The following is a 23,543-nucleotide window of genomic DNA, read 5'->3' on the forward strand; positions in this document are numbered from 1 at the left end:
TATATTTATACTGTGCATGATAGACAATGGACGTTAAGGTGCTTAGAGGAAAAGGAGCACAATAAAAAAGTCAGTGCGTTATACAAGGGATTAAGGTGCAAAAGGTCAGTGCGTGTCCACCTAGAGTGGACTGACCCTAGTATAATCCGCAAGTAGCTCCATGAGGGAGTGCAACAAAAAGTCATTTGTACCTGGTGTAGTCCACAGGTGTGTCCGAGGGGGGGCTAAAGTCCAAGTCATTGTCCCTGGTATAATCCACAGGTGTGTTCAGGAAGAGCCAGAAAAGTCTGCGCCGCCTGTTGTCAGGCTGCTGAACAAGGCCTATGCCTCATTCAGGCTTATGCCCCATTCAGCATTCTGACAGCAGCCGGATTGAAACTACACCAGTACCTGGTGGTGGAACTCTTGATACTGCGGTAGAGCCCTTTGCCCGGTCGCGGTCGTTGTAGGGGGTTGAACAGTCTGTGACTTGGGTGGTGCTTGTCCTTGATGATGCGCTTGGCTTTGACCACGCACCGCTTTTTGTACAGTTCCTGGAGCGCTGGGAGCTTGATTCCCATTATCCGCTCTGCCGATCGCACTACTCGTTGTAGGCTGATCTTTTCTCGGGCAGTGCAGTTCCCGTACCGGGCCGTGACACAGCCTGTTAGGATGCCTTCAACAGAACTGTTGTAGTACAGCCTGAGGATGCTACGTCCTACTCCGAGCTTCTTCAGGCGGCGGAGCCAGTACAGTCGCTGCTGAGCCTTTTTCCTCACGTGTGTGGAGTGCGTCTCCCATTTGAGGTCCTCCTCGATGTGTACTCCGAGGAACTTGAACTCGCTGACCCTTTCCACTGCAGCACCGTCGATGAGGATGGGCGCATGGTCTCTCCGCGGCCTCCTGAAGTCCACGATCAGTTCTTTGGTCTTGTCGACGTTAAGAGAGAGGTTGTTCTCCCGGCACCAGCGTGCCAGTGATTTGATCTCCTCTCTGTAGTCAGACTCGTCGTTGTTGACGATTCGGCCTATCACTGTCGTGTCGTCCGCGTACTTTATGATGGTGTTGGAGACATGTGTGGCTATGCAGTCATACGTGTACAGGGAGTAGAGGAGAGGGCTCAGCACGCATCCCTGGGGTGCTCCGGTGTTGAGGGTCAGGGCGTCGGATGTTATGCTGCCCATTCTCACCACCTGATGTCGGTTGGACAAGAAGTCCTGTATCCAGTCGCACATGCTTGGGTGTAGCCCTAGGTCTCTGAGCTTTTTGTCAAGTATTGCTGGGACAATGGTGTTGAATGCTGAGCTGTAGTCCACGAACAGCATACGTACATATTTGTCCTTCAGCAGCTTGTTGTCCATGTGCGAGAGGACGGTGTGGAGAGCCATGGCAATAGCGTCGTCGGTGGATCTGTTTTTGCGGTATGCATACTGCCACGGATCCAGCGAGGCAGGTAGCGTGGAGCTGATGTATTCCCTCACCAGTTTCTCGAAACACTTGCTGACGATCGGGGTGAGAGCAACAGGTCTCCAGTCGTTCAGGCATGTCACTTTGGCCTTTTTGGGAATGGGCACAATGGTTGACATTTTGAACCCAGCAGGGACCACAGCCAGGGAGAGGGAGAGGTTAAAGATGTCAGCGAAGACACCCGCCAGCTGGTCTGCACATGTCTTAAGGACCCGGCCTGGAATCCCATCAGGTCCGGCTGCCTTGTGGATGTTGACCCGTGTGAAGGCTGTACGCACTTCTCTCTCCAAGATGGTTAGAGGGTTCTCCTCTGCTGGTGCTGCTGATGGCCCCGCTTGGCTGCCGCGGTTGGAGCTGATCTCAAACCGGCCGTAGAAAGTGTTCAGTTCGTTGGGGAGGGAGGCAGGCGGGTTCACCTCGCTTCTGGTTCTTGTTTTGCAGTCTGTCAAGGTGTGTACCGCCTGCCATGTGCTCCTGATGTCGCCATTGCTGAGTTTGTCTTGCATCTTTTTTGTGTAGGCCTTTTTCGCCTTCCTGATGGCGCTGTTTAGGGCCGCGCGCGTCGTGTTGCGCGTTTCCACGTCGCCAGATTTGAAACCAGCATCCCGTTCATGCAGATGTGCACGTACTCCGCTGTCCTGAGAGTTCGTTGATGTTATTCCCAGCGGCGTTCTTAAACATCCCCCAGTCAGTCTGGTAGAAGCAGGATTGTAGCATAGCGTCTGTGTCCTCAGACTAGATTCGGATTTCCTTCTCAACGACCGGCTCCCTTTTTAGCCTCTGTTTGTAGGCAGGTAGCAGCTGGATGGCGTCGTGGTCAGAGCTTCCTAGCGGTGGGCGGCTCTGAGAGGCGTGTGTGTGTGTGTGTGTGTGTGTGTGTGTGTGTGTGTGTGTGTGTGTGTGTGTGTGTGTGTGTGTGTGTGTGTGTGTGTGTGTGTGTGTGTGTGTGTGTGTGTGTGTGTGTGTGTGTGTGTGTGTGTGTGTGTGTGTGTGTGTGTGTGTGTGTGTGTGTGTGTGTGTGTGAACGATCTGTGCTGTTGGGCTGATGTTACCTTGAAGTGGGTAGGGTCTAACTCTGAGGCGATGGCTGTCTCGGAGGACTTTATATCTGACTCCAGTATCTCTGTCAGAGCATTTATGACTGTGTGTGGAACAGAACACCAACTCCTGACTAATGCCCGAGGCCGCCTCTTATGGGCACAACAGTAAAGGCAGCATTGGACTGAGCTGAGACTGCAAGGGAAGACTGCATGTCTCCCTGCTGCGGACCATTCTGTCTCTCACTCTGTGTTAAAAAAAATTGCTTTCGACGAATGCATTATCTTTACTATGAAAGCGAGGTTGTAGGTTTTACCATCTAAACTTAACCTCTCCATCTGGTTTCCAGGCAACCATGCTCCTCACTGTATACATCATGGTCATGAACAAATAGCTGAAACCATGTCCCACATCTTAAATGGGTGCCATGTATACAGGGGACTCTACATAAGTAGGCATGACAGAATAGTGGATTTGATATCAAAAGATATCTCTTCTATTTTCAGGTCCTCCATCGTGCTGTATAAGCATTCTACTGTGAAGCCGAGCATGTTTAACCTGTGTAACGATGATTCTGTGTTCTCTAACATTTCAGCTAACACCCCTGATGTCATTGTTGTTAATGAAAGCCATAGGGAGGTGTTCATTCTCGAGGTCGGCTGTACTTTTGATTACAGCTTAGAGGAAGCCTTCCTAACCAAAGTGATAAAATATCATCAGCTAGAGCAGACCATCTCTCAGCTAGGCTACAGATGTAAACTTTTGGTTTTTATCTTTGGTAGTCTAGGACACGTGCACAAGTTGGTTGTGAGGGACCTTCAAATGGCCGGCCTCTCCAAAAGGAGGGCTAAACAATTAGCAAGGTACTGCTCAATATCAGCTATTATAGGAAGCCGCTCAATTTGGAGGAGGCATTGTTTCCTTTACCCATGATTGTTGTCCGCTGTGTTCGACAAGTATGCCATCATTTGTTTTGTATGTAACAATGCTCTGCCTTATATTCACTTTGTAACTGTCTGTTTTCCCTTTATCTGACTGCACTGGCAGTGTTTATGTCCTTTTTTACATCTAGTACTTCTGTTTATGTGGACATAAATAAATATTTCAAATGTGAAGGATAACATTAAGTCTAATAATGATGTACCGTGCATGTTCACATCATGTATACTTTACATTACTTAATACAAATGTTCAAATTTTTGACAAAATAGCCAATTGTACATCAAAGTGCCCAGATGTCTCTAGTGCCCACCTATCCTGTATCCAATTTGAACATGCTTGTAGAACATTTCACATTTAAGGCCTGTTTATAAACCTGTGGATGTCATTATGGTATAAACAATAAGGTGAAGGGTACATTTTGGAGGTTCAAATCATCATGTATACAGCCTACTTATTTCATACCCTTTTCCAAAGCATACTTTTATTATTTTCTTTCTTATATATTTTTTAAATCGTACTCATGGTGGCGCTATAACAGGTGCTATTTCCAGATTCCATTCCAATTATTGGCTATGACAGCCTTCAAAATGTTGTGGGCCCTGGTTAGGCAACCCGGCCTGATGGGGATTTGAGCTCCGCGGAGCACACTGTTCTACTTAAGCAGTGTGCTGAGTGTGCAGTAAACAATCTACTTACTTACTTATGCAGGACATAGCGAATCCTGTTTTTCTTTGTAAAACTGCCGCTGTGCTGTTTTGGTTTCTGTTGTTCAGGCTAACATGGGCTTGTTGTTAATGTTGTCCTTATTGTGCTGCCATGCAACTAGTTTGTTAGTTGTTAGTGTATTAGTTTATTCTGCACCTGGCTTTTGTTGTGACAAGTATACCTCATACGGTAGCACTTTATAATAACTATACACTATAAAGCATTAGTTAAGTATTAGTAAATGCTTAATTCCTCATGAACTCATCATTAGTAAAGCATTATTCATACATTACTAAGCATTAGTAAACACAGTTATAAATGTTGCAACTATACACTATTACGTATTAGTTAAGCACTAGTAAAACACTTAATCCATCATTAATTCATCATTTGTATAGCATTATTCATACATTACTAAGCATTAGTAAACACAGTTATAAACCTTTCAACTAAACACGATTTACAATTAGTTAAGCATTATTAAGTATTTACGACGTCATGAATTCATCATTTACATAGCAAGTAAGTATTTTATTCATCATTAATTCATCATTTATATAGCATTAATAATACATTAATAAGCATTTGTAAACACAGTCATAAGCGTTGTATTGCCCATTGATAACCTAATCTTTAATGTGCTTAATGATTGTATTCTCATACTTTGTAAATGATAGATTCAACATTTATAAATAGGTATTATATCAATTTACAAACCAGTTATTTATGAGTTGTTAATTGTTCATACGATCATTTAGAAAGTCTAAGTAAACACCATATACAAACCACTTGGTTGTATATTTATGCGGACATGTGTACATGGTTAGTGAGTGTGTTAATAAATGTCTTATAAACACTTATTCATACTCAATGAATGATTTATTAAGGTAGTTACTACTTGTTAGTTAAGTATTTTGCGTGAGCCCATCTAAAGTGAGGACTATCTATGCCTTATAAAGCATTTATAAATGAGATAGCGTGAGCCCATCTAAAGTGAGGACTATCTATGCCTTATAAAGCATTTATAAATTAGATAGAAGCAGTGATATAGAAAGTGCCAATATTTATTGCAACAATTGAGACAGAACATGGCCCGTGCAGTGTAAAAATAAAATTAACATTCTTGTGCTGTATGAAAATAAACAAACAATATGTAATGCTATAAACATGTACACATGGCTGATAAATTAAATAAATATTTTACTTCATGAAAATAAACAATCTGCTATGCTATAAACATGTAAACATGGCTGATAAATTAAATAAACATTGTACTTTATGAAAATTAAACAATAAACACTCTGCTATGCTATAAACATGTAAACATGGCTGATAAATTAAGTCAACATTATTGTACTTTATGAAAATAAACCATACAGAATCTGCTATGCTATATACATGTAAACATGGCTGAAAAATGTAATAAACATTCTTGTACTGTATGTATGAAAACAATAATCTGGGTTCTGCCTTCACTATGGGTATAGCCACCCTTGCAGAGCTAGGCAGACAGTTAACATCAGAAGGTAAAATCAACCAAAAAAAGGCTTGTTTTGGGTTTCTTCTTTAAATACACATAGAATGGATTTGTTAAATAGTGTTTTCCACAGTAAATATTTTAACTTTTTAACAATGCTTTTTAAAGAATTAACTTGCAAACATGAATTTAGCAGCTAAACATTCACACAGTTGCAATGATATGAAATTAATGTAATGTAATGTTTATGTACATAAACACATCCCTGATTTTGCTGGAAATAATAATATGCAAATCTCTCCCAATATGCACAAATAAATCACTTGAGTGAAAATAAAAACACAACATTGCTCCCTATAATGGCATTACAGCATTAGCTCAGAGCAGAATAGCCTATAAGCTAACATGATACACAGCAGCCTGCAGCCTAATGGCTGACAGGCTAACAGGCTAGGCCATATGACTGGTACTGATTAGCAACAAACATGACGTTTTTACCACAGACAAAATACACAGTTGGGCTGTGAAAAAGGTTCTAGCAATCATGTTTCATCATTACTGAGACAATACATCACAAGGCCAGTACTTACAGACACAGCTGCACATAGCTTTGCTCTATGCTAAACAGGAAGTGAATGCATACTGCAGGTGTTGCCAGATTTTGCACAAAAAAAAACAAGCGGCCAGGTCTTTGAAAACAAGCCCAAAAGAAGCAAGCAACTAGAATCAGTTTTACCAGCTATCGGCCATTTGAAAATAGCAGATCAACAAGCACACAATGTGTCACATCATGACACGTTGTGAGCTTGTAGATCTGTTATTTTCAAAAAAAGTAAAATATTTTCATGAAAAATGTGGGAACCACTGGTTTAAAAAAAAAACATTAGAAAGCAAGCCCAATTAAGCAACTACACTTAAAAAAAAAAGGCCCCAAATTGTTTATTACATTGTATAACATTGTCCACCTACCTGCCCACTGTGGGCGTGGCCAGGTAGGGGATATCAATGAGTTTCCTGTTTACCAGTGTTGCCATGTCTGCTTATAATAAACAATTTGGGGCTTTTTTTTAAAGTGTAGTTGCTTCATTGGGCTTACTTTCTAATGTTTTTTTTAAACCAGTGGTTCCCAAAAATGTTCATGGAAAGGAATTTTTTTTGGTGAAAATATTTTAATTTTTTCCTAATATTTTTTTTGAAAATAACAGATCTACAAGCTCACAACGTGTCTTGATGCAGTATGCATTCACTTCCTGTTTAGCATAGAGCAAAGCTATGTGCAGCTGTGTCTGTATTCTGTAAGTACTGGCCTTGTGATGTATTGTCTCAGTAATGATGAAACATGATTGCTAGAACCTTTTTCACAGCCCAACTGTGTATTCTGTCTGTGGTAAAAACGTCATGTTTGTTGCTAATCAGTACCAGTCATATGGCCTAGCCTGTTAGCCTGTTAGCCATTAGGCTGCAGGCTGCTGTGTTTCATGTTAGCTTATAGGCTATTCTGCTCTGAGCTAATGTAATGCCATTATAGGGAGCAATGTTGTGTTTTTATTTTCACTCAAGTGATTTATTTGTGCATATTGGGAGAGATTTGCATATTATTATTTCCAGCACAACCAAGGATGTGTTTATGTACATGTTAATTTCATATCATTGCAACTGTGTGAATGTTTAGCTGCTTAATTCATGTTTGCAAGTTAATTCATTTCTTTAAAAGCATTGTTAAAAAGTTACAATATTTACTGTGGAAAACATTATTCAGTACACATTTTAACAAATCCATTCATGTCATTGCTGTTCTACAAATAAGAAAAAACCAAAGAAGATAATTTAAAGAAGAAACCCAAAACTTTGCCTCCAAACAGATTTTAATTTTTTTTACTTCCTGAACTGTCTGCCTAGCTCTGCAAGGGTGGCTATATGCATAGTGAAGGCAGAACACAGAATGTTTTTCTTTTCATACAGTACAAGAATGTTAATTACATTTTACAGCCATGTTTACATGTTCATAGTATAGCAGATTTTTTTATTGTTTATTTTCATAAAGTTAGTAAAATGTTTATTTAACTTATCAGCCATGTTTACATGTTTGTAGCATAGCAGATTGTTTATCGTTTATTTTCATAAAGTACAATGTTTATTTAATTTATCAGCCATGTTTACATGTTTGTAGCATAGCAGATTGTTTATCGTTTATGTTCATAAAGTAAAATGTTTATTTAATTTATCAGCCATGTTTACATGTTTGTAGCATAGCAGATTGTTTATCGTTTATTTTCATAAAGTACAATGTTTATTTAATTTATCAGCCATGTGTACATGTTTATAGCATTGCATATTGTTTGTTTATTTTCATACAGCACAAGAATGTTAATTTAATTTTTACACTGCACGGGCCATGTTCTGTCTCAATTGTTGCAATACATATTGGCACTTTCTATATCACTACTTCTATCTCATTTATAAATGCTTTATTTAAATTTTTAAACTTTGTTTTATTGGTTTTTGGTTTTTTTTCAGCAAATTGGTAATACATTCAGTGTTATTCGGTTCATGGTTTGTGCTGTAGGGGGAAAGGGAAAGGAAAACGTACAGGCCTTCACATTGAAGGAACCTCAACAGAGGGAAAGAAAACAAAACAAAACAAAACGACCTGATAAAAAGATAACATTAAAGCAACCGGGGAAACAATAGAACAATCCATCACAAAACAAAACAAAAAAACAAACCCAAAAACAACTACTCGCACACATACACACACACACACATACACACAGTGTCATTTTGGTCTCACCCAGCTCCATCCCTTTAGATAACGAATTCAATCAGGAATAACCGGAAAAGTAATTCCAACTGCGTAAGCCAAGAAGGGATCCCATATGTCGTGGAACTTTCTAACAGAGCCTCTCAATGTATATCTAATTTTTTCAAGTTGTAAGTTATTAAAAATGTCTCTTATCCATTGAGTATGGGAGGGTGGAATAGTCGATTTCCATCTCATGAGTATTAGGCGTCTTGCCAACAATGTTACAAAGGCTATCAAGTCTGCTTGAGTTCTAGACAGAGGCAGTTGGGAGGTACCAAACAGTGCGGTAATGGCGTTAGGCTCAATGAGTGTCCCAGTTAGTTCTGTAAGAGTGTTAAAAATCTCAGTCCAATATGTGCTCAGAGATCCGCATGACCAAAACATATGTACATGTGTTACAGGTGACTGGTGACATTTTTCACAGGCGGGGTCGATGTTATCGAATATTCTTGAGAGCCTAGCTTTTCGTCCAGTGGGCCCGATGCTTTATAAGGCATAGATAGTCCTCACTTTAGATGGGCTCACGCAAAATACTTAACTAACAAGTAGTAACTACCTTAATAAATCATTCATTGAGTATGAATAAGTGTTTATAAGACATTTATTAACACACTCACTAACCATGTACAAATGTCCACATAAATATACATCCAAGTGGTTTGTATATGGTGTTTACTTAGACTTTCTAAATGATCGTATGAACCATTAACAACTCTATTAACAATTGACAATTGATATAATACCTCTTTATAAATGTTGAATCTATCATTTACAAAGTGTGAGAATACAATCATTAAGCACATTAAATATTAGGTTATCAATGGGCAATAAAACGCTTATGACTGTTTACAAACGCTTATTAATGTATTATTAATGCTATATAAATGATGAATTCATGATGAATTAAGTACTTAATTGCTATATAAATGATGAATTCATTATGAATTAAGTACTTACTAGCTTAACTAATTGAAAATCGTGTATAGTTGAAAGGTTTATAACTGTGTTTACTAATGCTTAGTAATGTATGAATAATGCTATACAAATGATGAATTAATGATGAATTAAGTGTTTTTACTAATGCTTAACTAATACTTAATAGTTTATAGTTTCAACATTTATAACCGTGTTTACTAATGCTTAGTAATGTATGAATAATGCTTTACTAATGATGAGTTCATGATGAATTAAGCATTTACTAATGCTTAACTAATGCTTTATAGTGTATAGTTAATATAAAGTGCTACCCATCATACACCTCAATGACATATACGTGCTAAAATAGATGTCATCATACTGTGTGTGTGTGTGTGTGTGTGTGTGTGTGTGTGTGTGTGTGTGTGTGTGTGCGCGCGCGCTCTCTGGTGCTCTAATGTTTAAAGGTGGTTATAAGTTATATGTAAATAATTGTTGAACCATATTCCAATTGCATATTGTGGTAATTGCAGTATGGTTTTTGCACCTATATATTAGTGTGGTTTCCTTAAAGGTTCTATGACATTCATTTTCACTTTTTTTATTTTTAATGTTTTTTGGTGGGGTTTTATGACACCCAAAAAATCTGAACTTTGAACATTCAGTGGATTTTCTGTGGTCTGGGGTTTTCTGAATAATTAGGCTGAAAAGTAATCTGAGCTTGGCCCTTGGGCAGTGATGTCACAGGCCATTAATCCCGCCCACTCTCCTCCTCGCCCCTCCCCTATCCTTTCCTTGGGGGGGGGGGGGGGGGGGCGGAGCAGAGGCGATGATTGACAGGCAAAATCCCTCAACAGCGACACCCACAGGCAAAGATTTCTTTTTTCATTGCAGTTGAAAAGGCTTTAGAAATGTGAGGCAAAAACACCTGCCATGGATCACTGGAGTGGAATTTTTTGTTAAAACTTTTTATTGTTTGAAGGACCATGACAAAGACTTTTAATGTGTGGTAAAACTGTCATGAAACCTTTAAAGACCATAGTTATGGTACTTGTTTGTTATTATTATTATTATTATTATTATTATTATTATTAGATTCCAAATTTCATGGGATGGGCCTATTTTACAAGCAAATGGAAAAACGTATCAAGTGTCGCCAACCAGATGATAATGGCCAACGTGCACGGCACTGTGCTGTGCAGCACTGCTGACGTTGGTAGCATACTTTAAGTGTCAATCATACGCTGCACTCCCTTTGAAGACAAGTCAAAACATACATTATATGCTAGCTCCAGGACAGTGTTGCCATGTCTGCTTATTATAAGCGACTTTGAGCTTGTTTTTCTGTAAAGTCGCTTGTAAATATTGGTGGTTGTGTTTTTTGGGGCTTTTCTAAAGTGTAGGTGCTTATGTGGACTTGTTTCCTAATGCTGTTTATAAACCAGTGGTTCTCTTTTCATAGCAAGGACCCCCAGATTAATAATTATGTATTTGTCCGCATACCCCCCATCTGAAATTATTTTGTGCCAGGGACCCCCAGACAAGATTGTAGTTGTTAAAATGTTTCAAACATATTCCATAATTACCTGGGTGGGGATAGCCGATCTACAAGCTCACAACGCATCACATCGCAACATGTCTGTAAAGCAGCCAGACTTATCTCTGTCTATCTGTCTGTCTGAGGCTCTGAGCTTGTAGATCGTCTATTTTCAAATAGCCGTAGCCTTGTCACTTCTGTTGGCCTTGTTTTCATAGACCTAGTTGCATATGTCTCACGCAATATCTGGCAACGTTGCTTCTGTGCACACAACACACACTGTCTCAAGGTAACAAGGTTCTTTGAGGACACCAGTCCTTGAAACCTTGTGTGTGTGTGTGTGTGTGTGTGCGTGTGTGTGTGTGTGTGCGCGTGCGCACCGTGGTCTAGTGTCTGGCAGTAATCAAAACCTCAGGAATCTCCTCAAACACAAAGCAGTCTTTGTGCCAAACTTCAAGATGAGAGAAAACTTGACTCACAAGTCGGTCTATAAATGCTTCACTCAACTAGAGACTAATGGGACAGTCTCCCTGAATTCGTTTTGAAAATTGGAAACTTTAAGAGAGAAAACAAAACGACTGCATTGCATAACCAGTCCAAAGTTTTTAGAACAGCCTTCATTCTTGCCTGCCTGCCTGTGTCTCTCTCTCTCTCTCTCTCCCTCCCTCTCTCTGTCTGAGGCTAGTGGCACAGCAACATTACAAGGGGTGTGTCTGTGGCCTTGGGGAGTGGCATTAGAACGGCAGCAGCACTTAACACTTTGTGTGCACTTGTTTACTACGCATTGGACAAAAAAAATAACCTGTGTTCCAATGGATCCAATGGTAGTTACTATTTAGTCACAAGCTCTTTTCATTTGTTTCACTTTTGATTGGTTCAATATTTATAAAACTCACAGACACTCTTAATCATTTTAACTTTAACTTTCAACTTTAACTTTTCAACTTTAACTTCTGTATGCTGGTTGTTGATGGCACATGGCAGGTCACTACAGTAAGGCCTGATGTACACAGGCTTTAAACCCTTGCTCCTGTCGTTATATAATTGGTATAATAAAATTATAAAAACTCTTACCTTACATTAGAAGTAGTGGTGCACGATAAGTATCGGCCTGATAATTATCGGTCCGATATCAGGAATTATGGCGTCATCCCGATAAAACTGATAACATTAATAATAGCTCCGATAATATATAATATTTGTCAGCTGTGATCTGCATGGACTCTCTTGGTTAGACACCGTTGTGTGGAGAAGTGTAACTCTTGGTTAGACACCGTTGTACTAGAGAATTATAACTCTGTTAGACACCGTTGTACTGGAGAATTATAACTCGGTTAGACACCGTTGTACTGGAGAATTATAACTCGGTTAGACACCGTTGTGTGGAGACTCTCGCACACGTTTTAGCAGCAGCAGCAGCAGCACAGCCCCCCCCCCCCACACACACACACACACACACACACACACACACACACACACACACACACACACACACACACACACACACACACACTGTTAGGCTACGCTACAGAGAGAGAGTGAGAGAAACGGCATGAGGAGCTGGTTGAGACCTGATCTCAAACGTGTTAAAACGTCTTGGATAGACTACGGTCTGGAATAATGACTTATCATCATACATACAGGTCTACTCAGGGACGCCGATAGGGGGGGGGCTTCGGGTCCAGCGCCCCCCACGCTCAATTGGTCAGCCCCCTCATGAATCTCAGATGTCAGGCTCAAACTTACAGTACCATTACCATTACCATTACTATAGCGGGCGCAGTGGTGGAAAGTAACTAAGTACATTTACTCAAGTACTGTACTTAAGTAAAATGTTGTATTTCCAATTTTCAGTAGGCTACTATTACTTCTACTCCACTACATTCTGCACAATGAGTACTTTTACTTTTGGTACTTTACTATATTTTGATGCCAATACTTTTGTAAGAAGGCAGTCAAATTCATGCTCACCTTATTTGTCAAATTGTAACATCACATGTTTGTTTACAGTTGTAAAAGAGTGGGTGAAAAAATATTTGTATAATAATAATAATAATAATAGAGGGTAAAACAAACATTAAAACAGAACAGTATAAAATAGGTCATATTGCATGTCATGTGACATTGCTATCAACATAAATAAAAATAAAAAACAACAACAACCTAAGCATTATGAAACACATGGCCCTCCTCAGTTTCAGAAACAACCACAGGGAGTATTTTTGTACTCTTGTTTGAGCTTATAAAAAAATGTCTCTTGAAGTCTTGTTCAGTTGTCCTTTATTATACATTATAAGATCTAAGCCCTTTGTCAATGTATGGTTTTCTTTTCTTATGCCCTGGGAATGATAAATACTTTATAAATGATAAAAAGTATGGTACTCCAAACAAACCTCATTTAACCATAGTAAATAATGTAGGCTATTACAGTATGTTGAGAAAGGAGAATAAAAATGTGGTTACATGTGCACAATTTAGTTATTTGGAGAGAGGACACAATTGTGTGAGGACTGAAAAATAATATTCAAAATCATATTTTTTTGATAATAAATCAGTAAAATCTGGCAAAAATAGGAATTAAATAACATAACCCTAACTTAACCCTAACCCTAAAATCGAAATAAAGTAACCAAAAAACGAAAATAAACGAACAAAATCCGCCAAAAAAAACCAAACATTTTGCTAGTTTGAAACAAGTATAAATGTATAGATTACAGCTCACCACTTCTTCACATCAACATTGGAGGGTTAAATAAAGTTATATTATAAAGTTTAAAACAGGTATAAATGTATAGATTACAGCTCATCACTTCTTCACATCAACATTGGAGGGTTAAATAAAGTTATATTATAAAGTTTAAAACATGTATAAATGTATAGATTACAGCTCACCACTTCTTCACATCAACATTAGAGGGTTAAATAAAGTTATATTATAAAGTTTAAAACATGTATAAATGTATAGATTACAGCTCACCACTTCTTCACATCAACATTAGAGGGTTAAATAAAGTTATATTATAAAGTTTAAAACATGTATAAATGTATAGATTACAGCTCACCACTTCTTCACATCAACATTGGAGGGTTAAATAAAGTTATATTATAAAGTTTAAAACATGTATAAATGTATAGATTACAGCTCACCACTTCTTCACATCAACATTGGAGGGTTAAATAAAGTTATATTATAAAGTTTAAAACATGTATATGTATAGATTACAGCTCACCACTTCTTCACATCAACATTGGCAACACGTGTCCTGAAGTGAGCGACATTGACCACCAGGGAGCAGCAAAACCCCAATTATGTCTGAGAATAATTTATGTTCTATTGCTGTTGCCCACTCTGCTGATCACATAGAGTAGTGGTTCTCAAAGTGTGGTCCAGGGACCACCAGGGTTCCTTGAGGGGGTTCCAAATGGACCCTTACAGGTCTGTGACTCTGAGAGTGTAAATAGAACCAAATGGACCCTTACAGGTCTGTGACTCTGAGAGTGTAAATAGAACCAAATGGACCCTTATGGAGTTACAGACCCTCTGAGGGTCCATATTTGGACCCTGGGTGGGACCCCAGACCGCACGTTGAGCTCAACGTTTGCGTAGCGTCACTATGGCAACGGGAATGTGGAATGTGCGGGGTCAAAGGTCAAACCTCACCGCCTTCATAAGCAGACGTGGAAAGTAACTAAATACTTTTACTGTGTGTGTGTGCGTGTGCGTGTGCGTGTGAGCGTGCATGTGTGAGCGTGCGCGCACGTGTGTGTGTGTGTGTGTGTGTGTGTATGTGTTACTATACTTGTGAGGACCCATTTAAGGATAAAAGGTTGTTTAATGGTTGACAAACAGACTTTTAGAGATAATTTTACAATTATAAAAATATTCATGTTTGGGTTTAGGATGAAGGTTAGACATTTAGAGGTTCAGGTTTACTAATTCTATACTTAGTTGTGCATGCATAGTCGAAATGACATTGGATGAGTGCTCCTGCTAAAAAAAATAAGCAGATCTACAAGCTCACAATGCATTACAGTGTGACACGTTGTAGATCTGCAATTTTGGGGCTTTTTCAATGCCATCCTAAGATTTTGATGTCCTCACAAGTGGGGCAGAAACCAGCTAACTGCATTTTTCCACTTTTGCATTTTTTTCCTTAAATCAGTGCTATTGAACACCCTTTATGTCTGTGTGCTCCACCCCCTTTTGACCTCCAACCTCATTGTGAGCTTGGAGGTCCATTCAGCTGTTCTTATCATTGATGAACAAAACCTCATGATTTTCACTTCTGACCCTGACCCCCTTGTAGTGACTCTGAGGACCCTCTAGGGGTCCCTGACCCCCTTGTAGTGACTCTGAGGAACCTCTAGGGGTCCCTGACCCCCTTGTAGTGACTCTGAGGAGCCTCTAGGGGTCCCTGACCCCCTTGTAGTGACTCTGAGGGGTCCCTGACCCCCTTGTAGTGACTCTGAGGAGCCTCTAGGGGTCCCTGACCCCCTTGTAGTGACTCTGAGGGGTCCCTGACCCCCTTGTAGTGACTCTGAGGGGTCCCTGACCCCCTTGTAGTGACTCTGAGGACCCTCTAGGGGTCCTGGACCCCCTGTTGAAGACCCCTGATTTAAACCCTGTATACTTAGTTAGATCTACAAGCTCACATTGTGATGCATTGTGAGCTTGTAGATCTGCTATTATAACGTGTCAGAACAGGGAGGTTCATGTGGTTTAGAGACCAGAGAGACCAGCTTTAGAGGTGTGCTCCCCCACCTCCAGAGTCAGCACCTGTGTGTGTGTGTGTGTGTGTGTGTGTGTGTGTGTGTGTGTGTGTGTGTGTGTGTGTGTGTGTGTGTGTGTGTGTGTGTGTGTGTGTGTGTGTGTGTGTGTGTGTGTGTGTGTGTGTGTGTGTGTGTGTGTGTGTGTGTGTGTGTGTGTGTGTGTGTGTGTGCATGCATATAAAGACTCATTTCATTGCGAAACATTTTCCTTCCATATTCTCCTTCCATATTCTTCTGCTTTCTACTTCTAACCCCTCCCCCTTCTGTCTGTCTGTCTGTCTCTCTCTCTCTCTCTCTCTCTCTCTCTCTCTCTCTCTCTCTCTCTCTCTCTCTCTCTCTAGATCTGTTATATTCTAGGCTCAACACCATGGTATGAAGGAGCATACAGCTTTGAAAGTGTTGGTTTGTGTTGTTGTGGTTAGCCTAGCCGTTAGCTCACACTGCACTGACTGGATAGAGGAGGGGAGCAGATCTACAAGCTCACAACATGTCACGCTGCAACACATTGAGAGCTTGTAGATCTGCAACACCGGCCCACAGCCAGTATGAATCATCTGTGTTGATGACGCTAACACAGGGGGAGGAGTTAAGGTGGCAGACAGGTGTGTGTGTGTGTGTGTGTGTGTGTGTGTGTGTGTGTGTGTGTGTGTGTGTGTGTGTGTGTGTGTGTGTGTGTGTGTGTGTGTGTGTGTGTGTGTGTGTGTGTGTGTGTGTGTGTGTGTGTGTGTGTGTGTGTGTGTGTGTGTGTGTGTGTGTGTGAAGAGGAGACAAAGTTTCCTTAATGAATGTCAGTGTGATGTTGATGTGTCTCATGACAGTGTGTGTGGTGAAGGGGTTAATATGTTTAATCATTACATAATAAGTCTTTAATTAATTAATGAGCCTCAGAGACAGTAGAACCTCCCACTCCATTATGAGACAATATATGGAGGATAAGTTTAGATCATTTGATTCATTTTAATATGTTTATTAATTACATAATGATCCTCAGAGCTCTATAGTTCTATAGATCCATAGATCCTGTATGTCATTGAGCTTAAATGTTCACATTAAAGGATAACAGTGTTGCTTTGTGTTGTTGTGGTTAGCCTAGCCGTTAGCCTAGCCGTTAGCCTAGCTGTGAGGAGGGGAGGAGAACAAAACTAAAACGTGTGGAGTTGCATTGGAGGGAAGCAGATCTACAAGCTCACAACACGTCACTGCAACAGATTGTGAGCTTGTAGATCGTCTGTTTTTGGCGCACAGCCAAGTATGAATCACCTTTCAGACGAGACGAGGAAGCTTTGGAGGATCTGTTGTTATTGTGCTGGTGTTGACATGTGATGTTGTGTGTTGATTTTGAGTAGTAGCAGATCTACAAGCTTGAGCTTGTAGATCTGTTATATTCCAGGCTCAACACCGTCGTATGACGGAGCATATTTTGGACGGTGTCCACTACTCCGACTACGTGGCTTCCGCGTGCGGTTAGGGTTAGTAATGTCGGAACAATGACATGTAACCTTATTGGACATGGCTGACTGACTGAGGCTGGCTGGCTGACTATGTCTATGCGGAGTGGCATAAGTGTGTGTGTGTGTGTGTGTGTGTGTGTGTGTGTGTGTGTGTGTGTGTGTGTGTGTGTGTGTGTGTGTGTGTGTGTGTGTGTGTGTGTGTGTGTGTGTGTGTGTGTGTGTGTGTGTGTGTGTGTGTGTGTGTGTGTGTCAAAGGTTGTAAAATAGGTTTGGCATCAGGCCAATTCATTCCTAAGGCATTAGATGATGGAGCAGAACATTTAATCAGCTCTATGTGTGTCATAATAAACATTATGTTAATAATACATAGTGTAGCAGATCTACAAGCGTACAGTGAGCTTGGAGATCTGCACTATTGTAGGCTCAACACTGTTGTTTGGACATTACTGGACTGTGTCTGTCTGGCTGACTGGCTGATTGATGGTTACATTGCTTTTTTTGGTTTTTTTTTTAAATAGTTAAACTATCAGATCCACAAAGTCACATCATGTGACTATGCAACACATTAATACCATGTAGATCTGCTATTTTCAATCCTTAGAGATACAGTTAGAGGTTTGTGTCTAACAGCAGCGTTATGCAACTTAGAGCAGGTGAAGTCTTGTTGCAACAGGTCCTAGTGCCCCCCTCCCCCCATGCTGTAACAGAGTGGTAAAGCTGATTTCATAGCTGTGGATATACGATACTTTGATGTAACGTGTGTGTGTGTGTGTGTGTGTGTGTGTGTGTGTGTGTGTGTGTGTGTGTGTGTGTGTGTGTGTGTGTGTGTGTGTGTGTGTCAGAGGTTGTAAAATAGGTTTGGCATCGGTCCAATTCATTATTATGTTAATAATACATAGTGTAGCAGATCTGCAAGCTCACAGTGAGCTTGTAGATCTGCTATATTCTGGGCTCAACACTGTTGTTTGAAGGAAGGAGCTTATTGAACATTTCTCTCTGGCTGACTGACTGACTGACATGCAGTATTTCCTGTTTTCTGATCTATTTAATTGACTGTAACCTTGACAGGTTTAATAAAGACCTAAAGATGAGTGAGTGTGTGGAGAGAGAGGAGGAGGGACCTCACAAACATCACATCCACAGACCAGAGTCTCCAACAGACAGCTGTGTGTCTAAAGATCATCCTGACTTCAGTAATGAACCTGGACCTCCACACACACAGTATGTGAATCCTCCTCTACAATATACACACTATATCTTATACACACTACAATACTATACAATATACACACTATAACACTATACATATACACTATAACACTAATACACTATAACACTATACAATAGACACACTAAGTGTGTGTGTGTGTGTGTGTGTGTGTGTGTGTGTGTGTGTGTGTGTGTGTGTGTGTGTGTGTGTGTGTGTGTGTGTGTGTGTGTGTGTGTGTGTGTGTGTGTGTGTGTGTGTGTGTGTGTGTGTGCGAAAGTTTTCCCTCCGATCAGTCCAGTGATGCCGAGATTAGCTGTTCACAGTTAGACTCACAAAACATTTCAGAGATTCACAGACATACTCACAGTCAGACTCGCAGACATAATCACATGAGTGAAAACATAATCCCTGGCCATGTGGAGATAAAACAAACAAAAGAACAATACATAGTCTAATAATGTTGTCTCCTCCCTGTCCAATGTTTGACTATAAGTTATGAAGTGTGCAGTTTGTAAATACTATATCTATCTTTGAACCAACCTATGGAATGTCTACCTATTTATGCAAGAACGTATGGAATATCTATCCATCAAACTGTCTTCTCGTGGCTGCGCTTTGTTCAGGACAGCAGAAATAGTCACAGATATATTTATTTTTTAATAAAAAATTAGTTAATAGCCAAGTTAGACTCTTCACATACTAGTGTATGTCTGACATAAATGTCAGAGCTTATGTAAATATGAAATGCATGCATAAACATGTAGCTAAGATATAGGTTAGAGCTAGCAACCGCTAGCATTGGCGGCAGTGGCGAACGCTTGGTCTCAAAGAGCTTGTAAACAAAAGTTGAGCGTTTTGCCAGATTTTGCAGAAATAAACAACCAGGTCTATGGAAACAAGCCCAAAAGAATTAAATGACTATTAAAGGCCACATGAGCACTTTAAACCTATATGCATCGGCTATTTGAAAATAGCCGATCTATAAGCTCACAACAAATAAAAAGCAACCCGCAACTACCAATATTTACAAACAACTTTAAAGAAAAACATGGTCGCTTATAATAAACAGACATGGCAACACCAAGCAGTTCTTGTATTTTTTTCACACAAACAAACACATGTACACTTGTGTGTGTGTCACCTACCTAGTTAAGCTATATACCCTTTTAAAGGTACCGGCCTTGTGATTAAAATTATGCAAACTGTTCCAAGATCTATTAACCAAACTATGGAATATCTACCTATTTATGCAACAAAGTAAGGAATTTCTATCCATCTATGCAACTGTTATTGTACTATTTCTTGTTTTTTTTGTTGCTGCAATAAGGAGACACAGAGCAGAGTCTCCAACACCCAGCTGTGTGTCTATGAAGAGTGACCGGTCTAAAAGAGGACTAATTGACTTCAGTAATGAACCTGGACCTCCACACACACAGTATGTGAATCCTCCTATACAAAATACACACTATAACACTATACAATATACAGACTATAACACTATACAATATACATATATATATATACTATACAAATGTGAATCCTCCTATACAATATGTGACCGGCCGTATCTAGCGGACAGTCTTCTCGCTGCTGCGCTTGTTCAGGACAGCAGAAAAAGTCACACAAATATAAGTTTTATCAAAAATGAGTTAACCCATTGAGACCTGGAACGCATCTGTGTCCTTTTTTTATTTGAGCTAAAAAGCATTGGCTATTCAAAAATAGCAGATATACAAGATCATAGCGCGGAACCGAGTGCCGCGCTACGAGCTTGTAGATCTGCTATTTTTGAAAAATCTATCTATTAACCATACTATGGAATATCTATCTATTTAAGCAACAAAGTATGGAATGTCTATCTATGAACCAAAGTATGGAATATCTATCCATCTATGCAACTGGTATTGTACCAAAGTATGGAATATCTATCCATCTATGCAACTGTTATTGTACTATTTCTTGTTTTTCTTGTTGCTGCAATAAGGACACTCAGAACAGAGTCTCCAACACCCAGCTGTGTGTCTATGAAGAGTGACTGGTCTAAAGGAGGACTAATTGACTTCAGCAATGAACCTGGACCTCCACACACACAGTATGTGAATCTTCCTATACAAAATACACACTATAACACTATACAATATACACACTATAACACTATACAATATACACACTATAACACTATACAAAATACACACTATACCACTATACAATATACACACTATAACACTATACAATATACACACTATAACACTATACAAAATACACACTATACCACTATACAATATACACTACAACACTATACAATACACACTATAACACTATACAATATACACTACAACACTATACAATATACACACTATAACACTATACAATATACACACTATAACACTATACAATATACACACTATAACACTATACAATATACACACTATAACACTATACAATATACACACTATAACACTATACAATATACACACTATACCACTATACAATATACACACTATAACACTATACAATATACACACTATACCACTATACAATATACACACTATAACACTATACAATATACACACTATAACACTATACAATATACACACTATAACACTATACAATATACACAACACTATAAGTGATTCTATTAACTTCAGTTCAGGTTCAAGACAAAATGTGACACAGTGTTATAGCGATAACAGACTGTGATCTCATGCATGTGTAAACTAGCCTGGGACCAGACGAATCTGAGAGTGCAAAAAAAAAAGCACTCTGCGATTTGGGTCTGGCACCGCTCCATAGATAATCCATTTCCTGCTCCAGAAGACGTGGGTGACCAATCAGGGCCCAGTATTCGAATATGGGAGACTCTAATTGGTAGTTGGTTGAAGGTCTAACCAATTGTGTCGAGGGCCATTGTTTTGATCCCGCCCCTTGGGAAACAAAAACGTCCTCATGGATGCACCAGACTCATATCCACGCAGTGATATAGTCTGGCTATGCAAGGCTATGTGTAAACTACTACAAAACAAATACATTAATGATGTTGTCTCCTCCCTGTCCAATCTTTAGCTATAGATTGTAAGTTACTATGTGTGCAGTTTGTGAATGAAAACACTATCAGACTGACTGATAGTGTGCATGTCCCATCTATCTGTCTGTCTAACAAACTATGGTTTGTTATAACTATCTAACTGTTATTGTACTGTATTTGAGTAGTCTTTGTACTGTTTATGTTATTTTATTTGTCACTGTTTTGCTGCAAGGTCAAGGAGCCACAGACCAGAGTCTCCAACACCCAGCTGTGTGTCTATGAAGAGTGACCAGTCTAAAGGTTATCCTCCTAACTTCAGTAATGAACCTGGACCTCCACACACAAGGTACTATGTGAATCCTCCTATACTACCCTATAAAGAGATCTCAGGCTAAGCTGCAGCATTTCAGAGACGTCAAAGAGATGATTAAGAGACAACGTTTGATCAGCTCGTATTCTCAGGCACTGAATTCGAGCATGCATAAATCGCTTTTAGTAAGTTTGAGTACTTAGAAAAGCGCCATAAAAATGCAATTCATTATTATTATTATTATTATTGGTGCCTAACTTTGATAAGAAGTGGGGAAGCTACCCATACCAGCTAAATATCAGACAAGGGGGGGGGGGGACCTGCAGTGCCACCACTGTAGGTTCTAGGGGTTATCATAATAGGCCATCATAGCTGACACCTGACACAAATGTATATTAGCGGAGCTATTATTAATGTTATCGGTTTTATCAGGATGACGTCATATATCCTGATATTGTGCCGATACTTATCGTGCATGATGACATTGTGGTCAAGAAAGACAAGCTAAAGTAACAAACATATGAGAACAAATAACCATGTCTGCATGGTCGTCATAACTATGCAAGTATGGAATATCTATCTTTGCAACAAATTATGCTCTGTCTGTCTGTCCCAATAATTGTACTTAATCTTATTTGGAAAATGGGACACTAAAATGTCTTTCTCTTTTTAAATAAATGGAGTATTTATTCACATGGTAATTGTATACAATGTTTTATTATTCCAGGAGTGTTCACCACAGACCAGAGTCTCCAACACCCAGCTGTGTGTCTATGAAGAGTGACACGTCTAAAGGACTTCCTCTTAACTTCAGTAATGAACCTGGACCTCCACACACACAGTATGTGAATCCTCCTATACAATAAACACCAGGCATGTACACATACACATCAAAGGGGGTTTAAGTCCCTGCCCTTTTACCCGTCTGTAAATAGTGCCTTCTCTACAGACCATGAATGCAGCATTTATTATGGTGAAAGAAACACAAATGCCCTCCTCTCAATGCCATGTACCTGAAGGCATGGAGAGGTGACTTTCCTGAACTTGAATGAAGCATTTTATGTTGAAAGAATCCATGCCGTATACACGCCACATCTCCAGTAAAGCTTGATTTTACTTAATTGGGTGCTGTGTTGTGCACCGGAAATAGCTAATATACAAGCTAACAACGCTTCACAGCATGGCATGTTGTGAGCTTGTAGATCGGCAATTTTTGGTGCACGATACGGCACACAACGAAATATATCGAAAATGTAAATCAGGCCGGGTGTGCACATGTCCACTCACCGAGCCCAATCACACAGAGTCACAGACACAAAGGGAGGTCCATCTTAATTTATGCTTAAGGCATTACATGTGATAACTGACTTAAAAGGATAGTTTGCCCAAACAATGACTTATTTTCTATCTATTACAAACCCCATGCAGCCTTGAATTATTGGAGATTTTTTAGTTTTTGTCTCATTCCTGAGCCAATAATTTGATGACCGGCGGAAAGATGCTAATGTCTCCGGTAGGAGACTCAAAGCTGACACATTGTGTCTCCTACCGGAGCCGCCGCCAGTCATCAAATTATTGTCTTAGGAATGAGACAAAAACAATCTCCATGAATTCAAGTCTCCATGGGGCGGTGTGTAATCGATAGAAAAAAAGTCATTTTGAGGGTGAACTATCCCTTTAATAACTAAAACTGCTAATTTCACTTTGATAGTTAACCATTCATTCAACTGGATTGTTATGGTAGGATGTGATATCCCAGGCTCAAGAGACACATGCATACCTTTGGGTAGTTGTGGCTCACTTATTTAATTCATTAATAAGAAAATGTGTTAATTCAGTAAAAATGAAAACGGAACGAAGGGAGTTTTTGTGGGTTGTGGCTCTTGCAAAAACATTTATAGTGTTTATATGTTT

The 23,543-nt window shown here is 39.7% G+C and overlaps 1 protein-coding gene across 1 annotated transcript in view; it reads left to right on the forward strand.

The window, feature by feature from the left end:
* LOC308102372 (uncharacterized protein) overlaps positions 1-23,543 on the forward strand; it is a 1,220,233-nt gene that overhangs the window by 567,468 nt on the left and 629,222 nt on the right. The window contains exons 23-24 of the mRNA XM_080452057.1: positions 21,552-21,665; positions 22,357-22,470. Coding sequence (XP_080308183.1) covers positions 21,552-21,665; positions 22,357-22,470 — 228 coding nt within the window. The remainder of the gene's footprint in view (positions 1-21,551; positions 21,666-22,356; positions 22,471-23,543) is intronic.

The sequence above is a fragment of the Gymnoscopelus braueri genome (genome assembly GCF_963280865.1).
Source record: "Gymnoscopelus braueri genome assembly, chromosome: 15".
NCBI lineage: Eukaryota > Metazoa > Chordata > Actinopteri > Myctophiformes > Myctophidae > Gymnoscopelus > Gymnoscopelus braueri.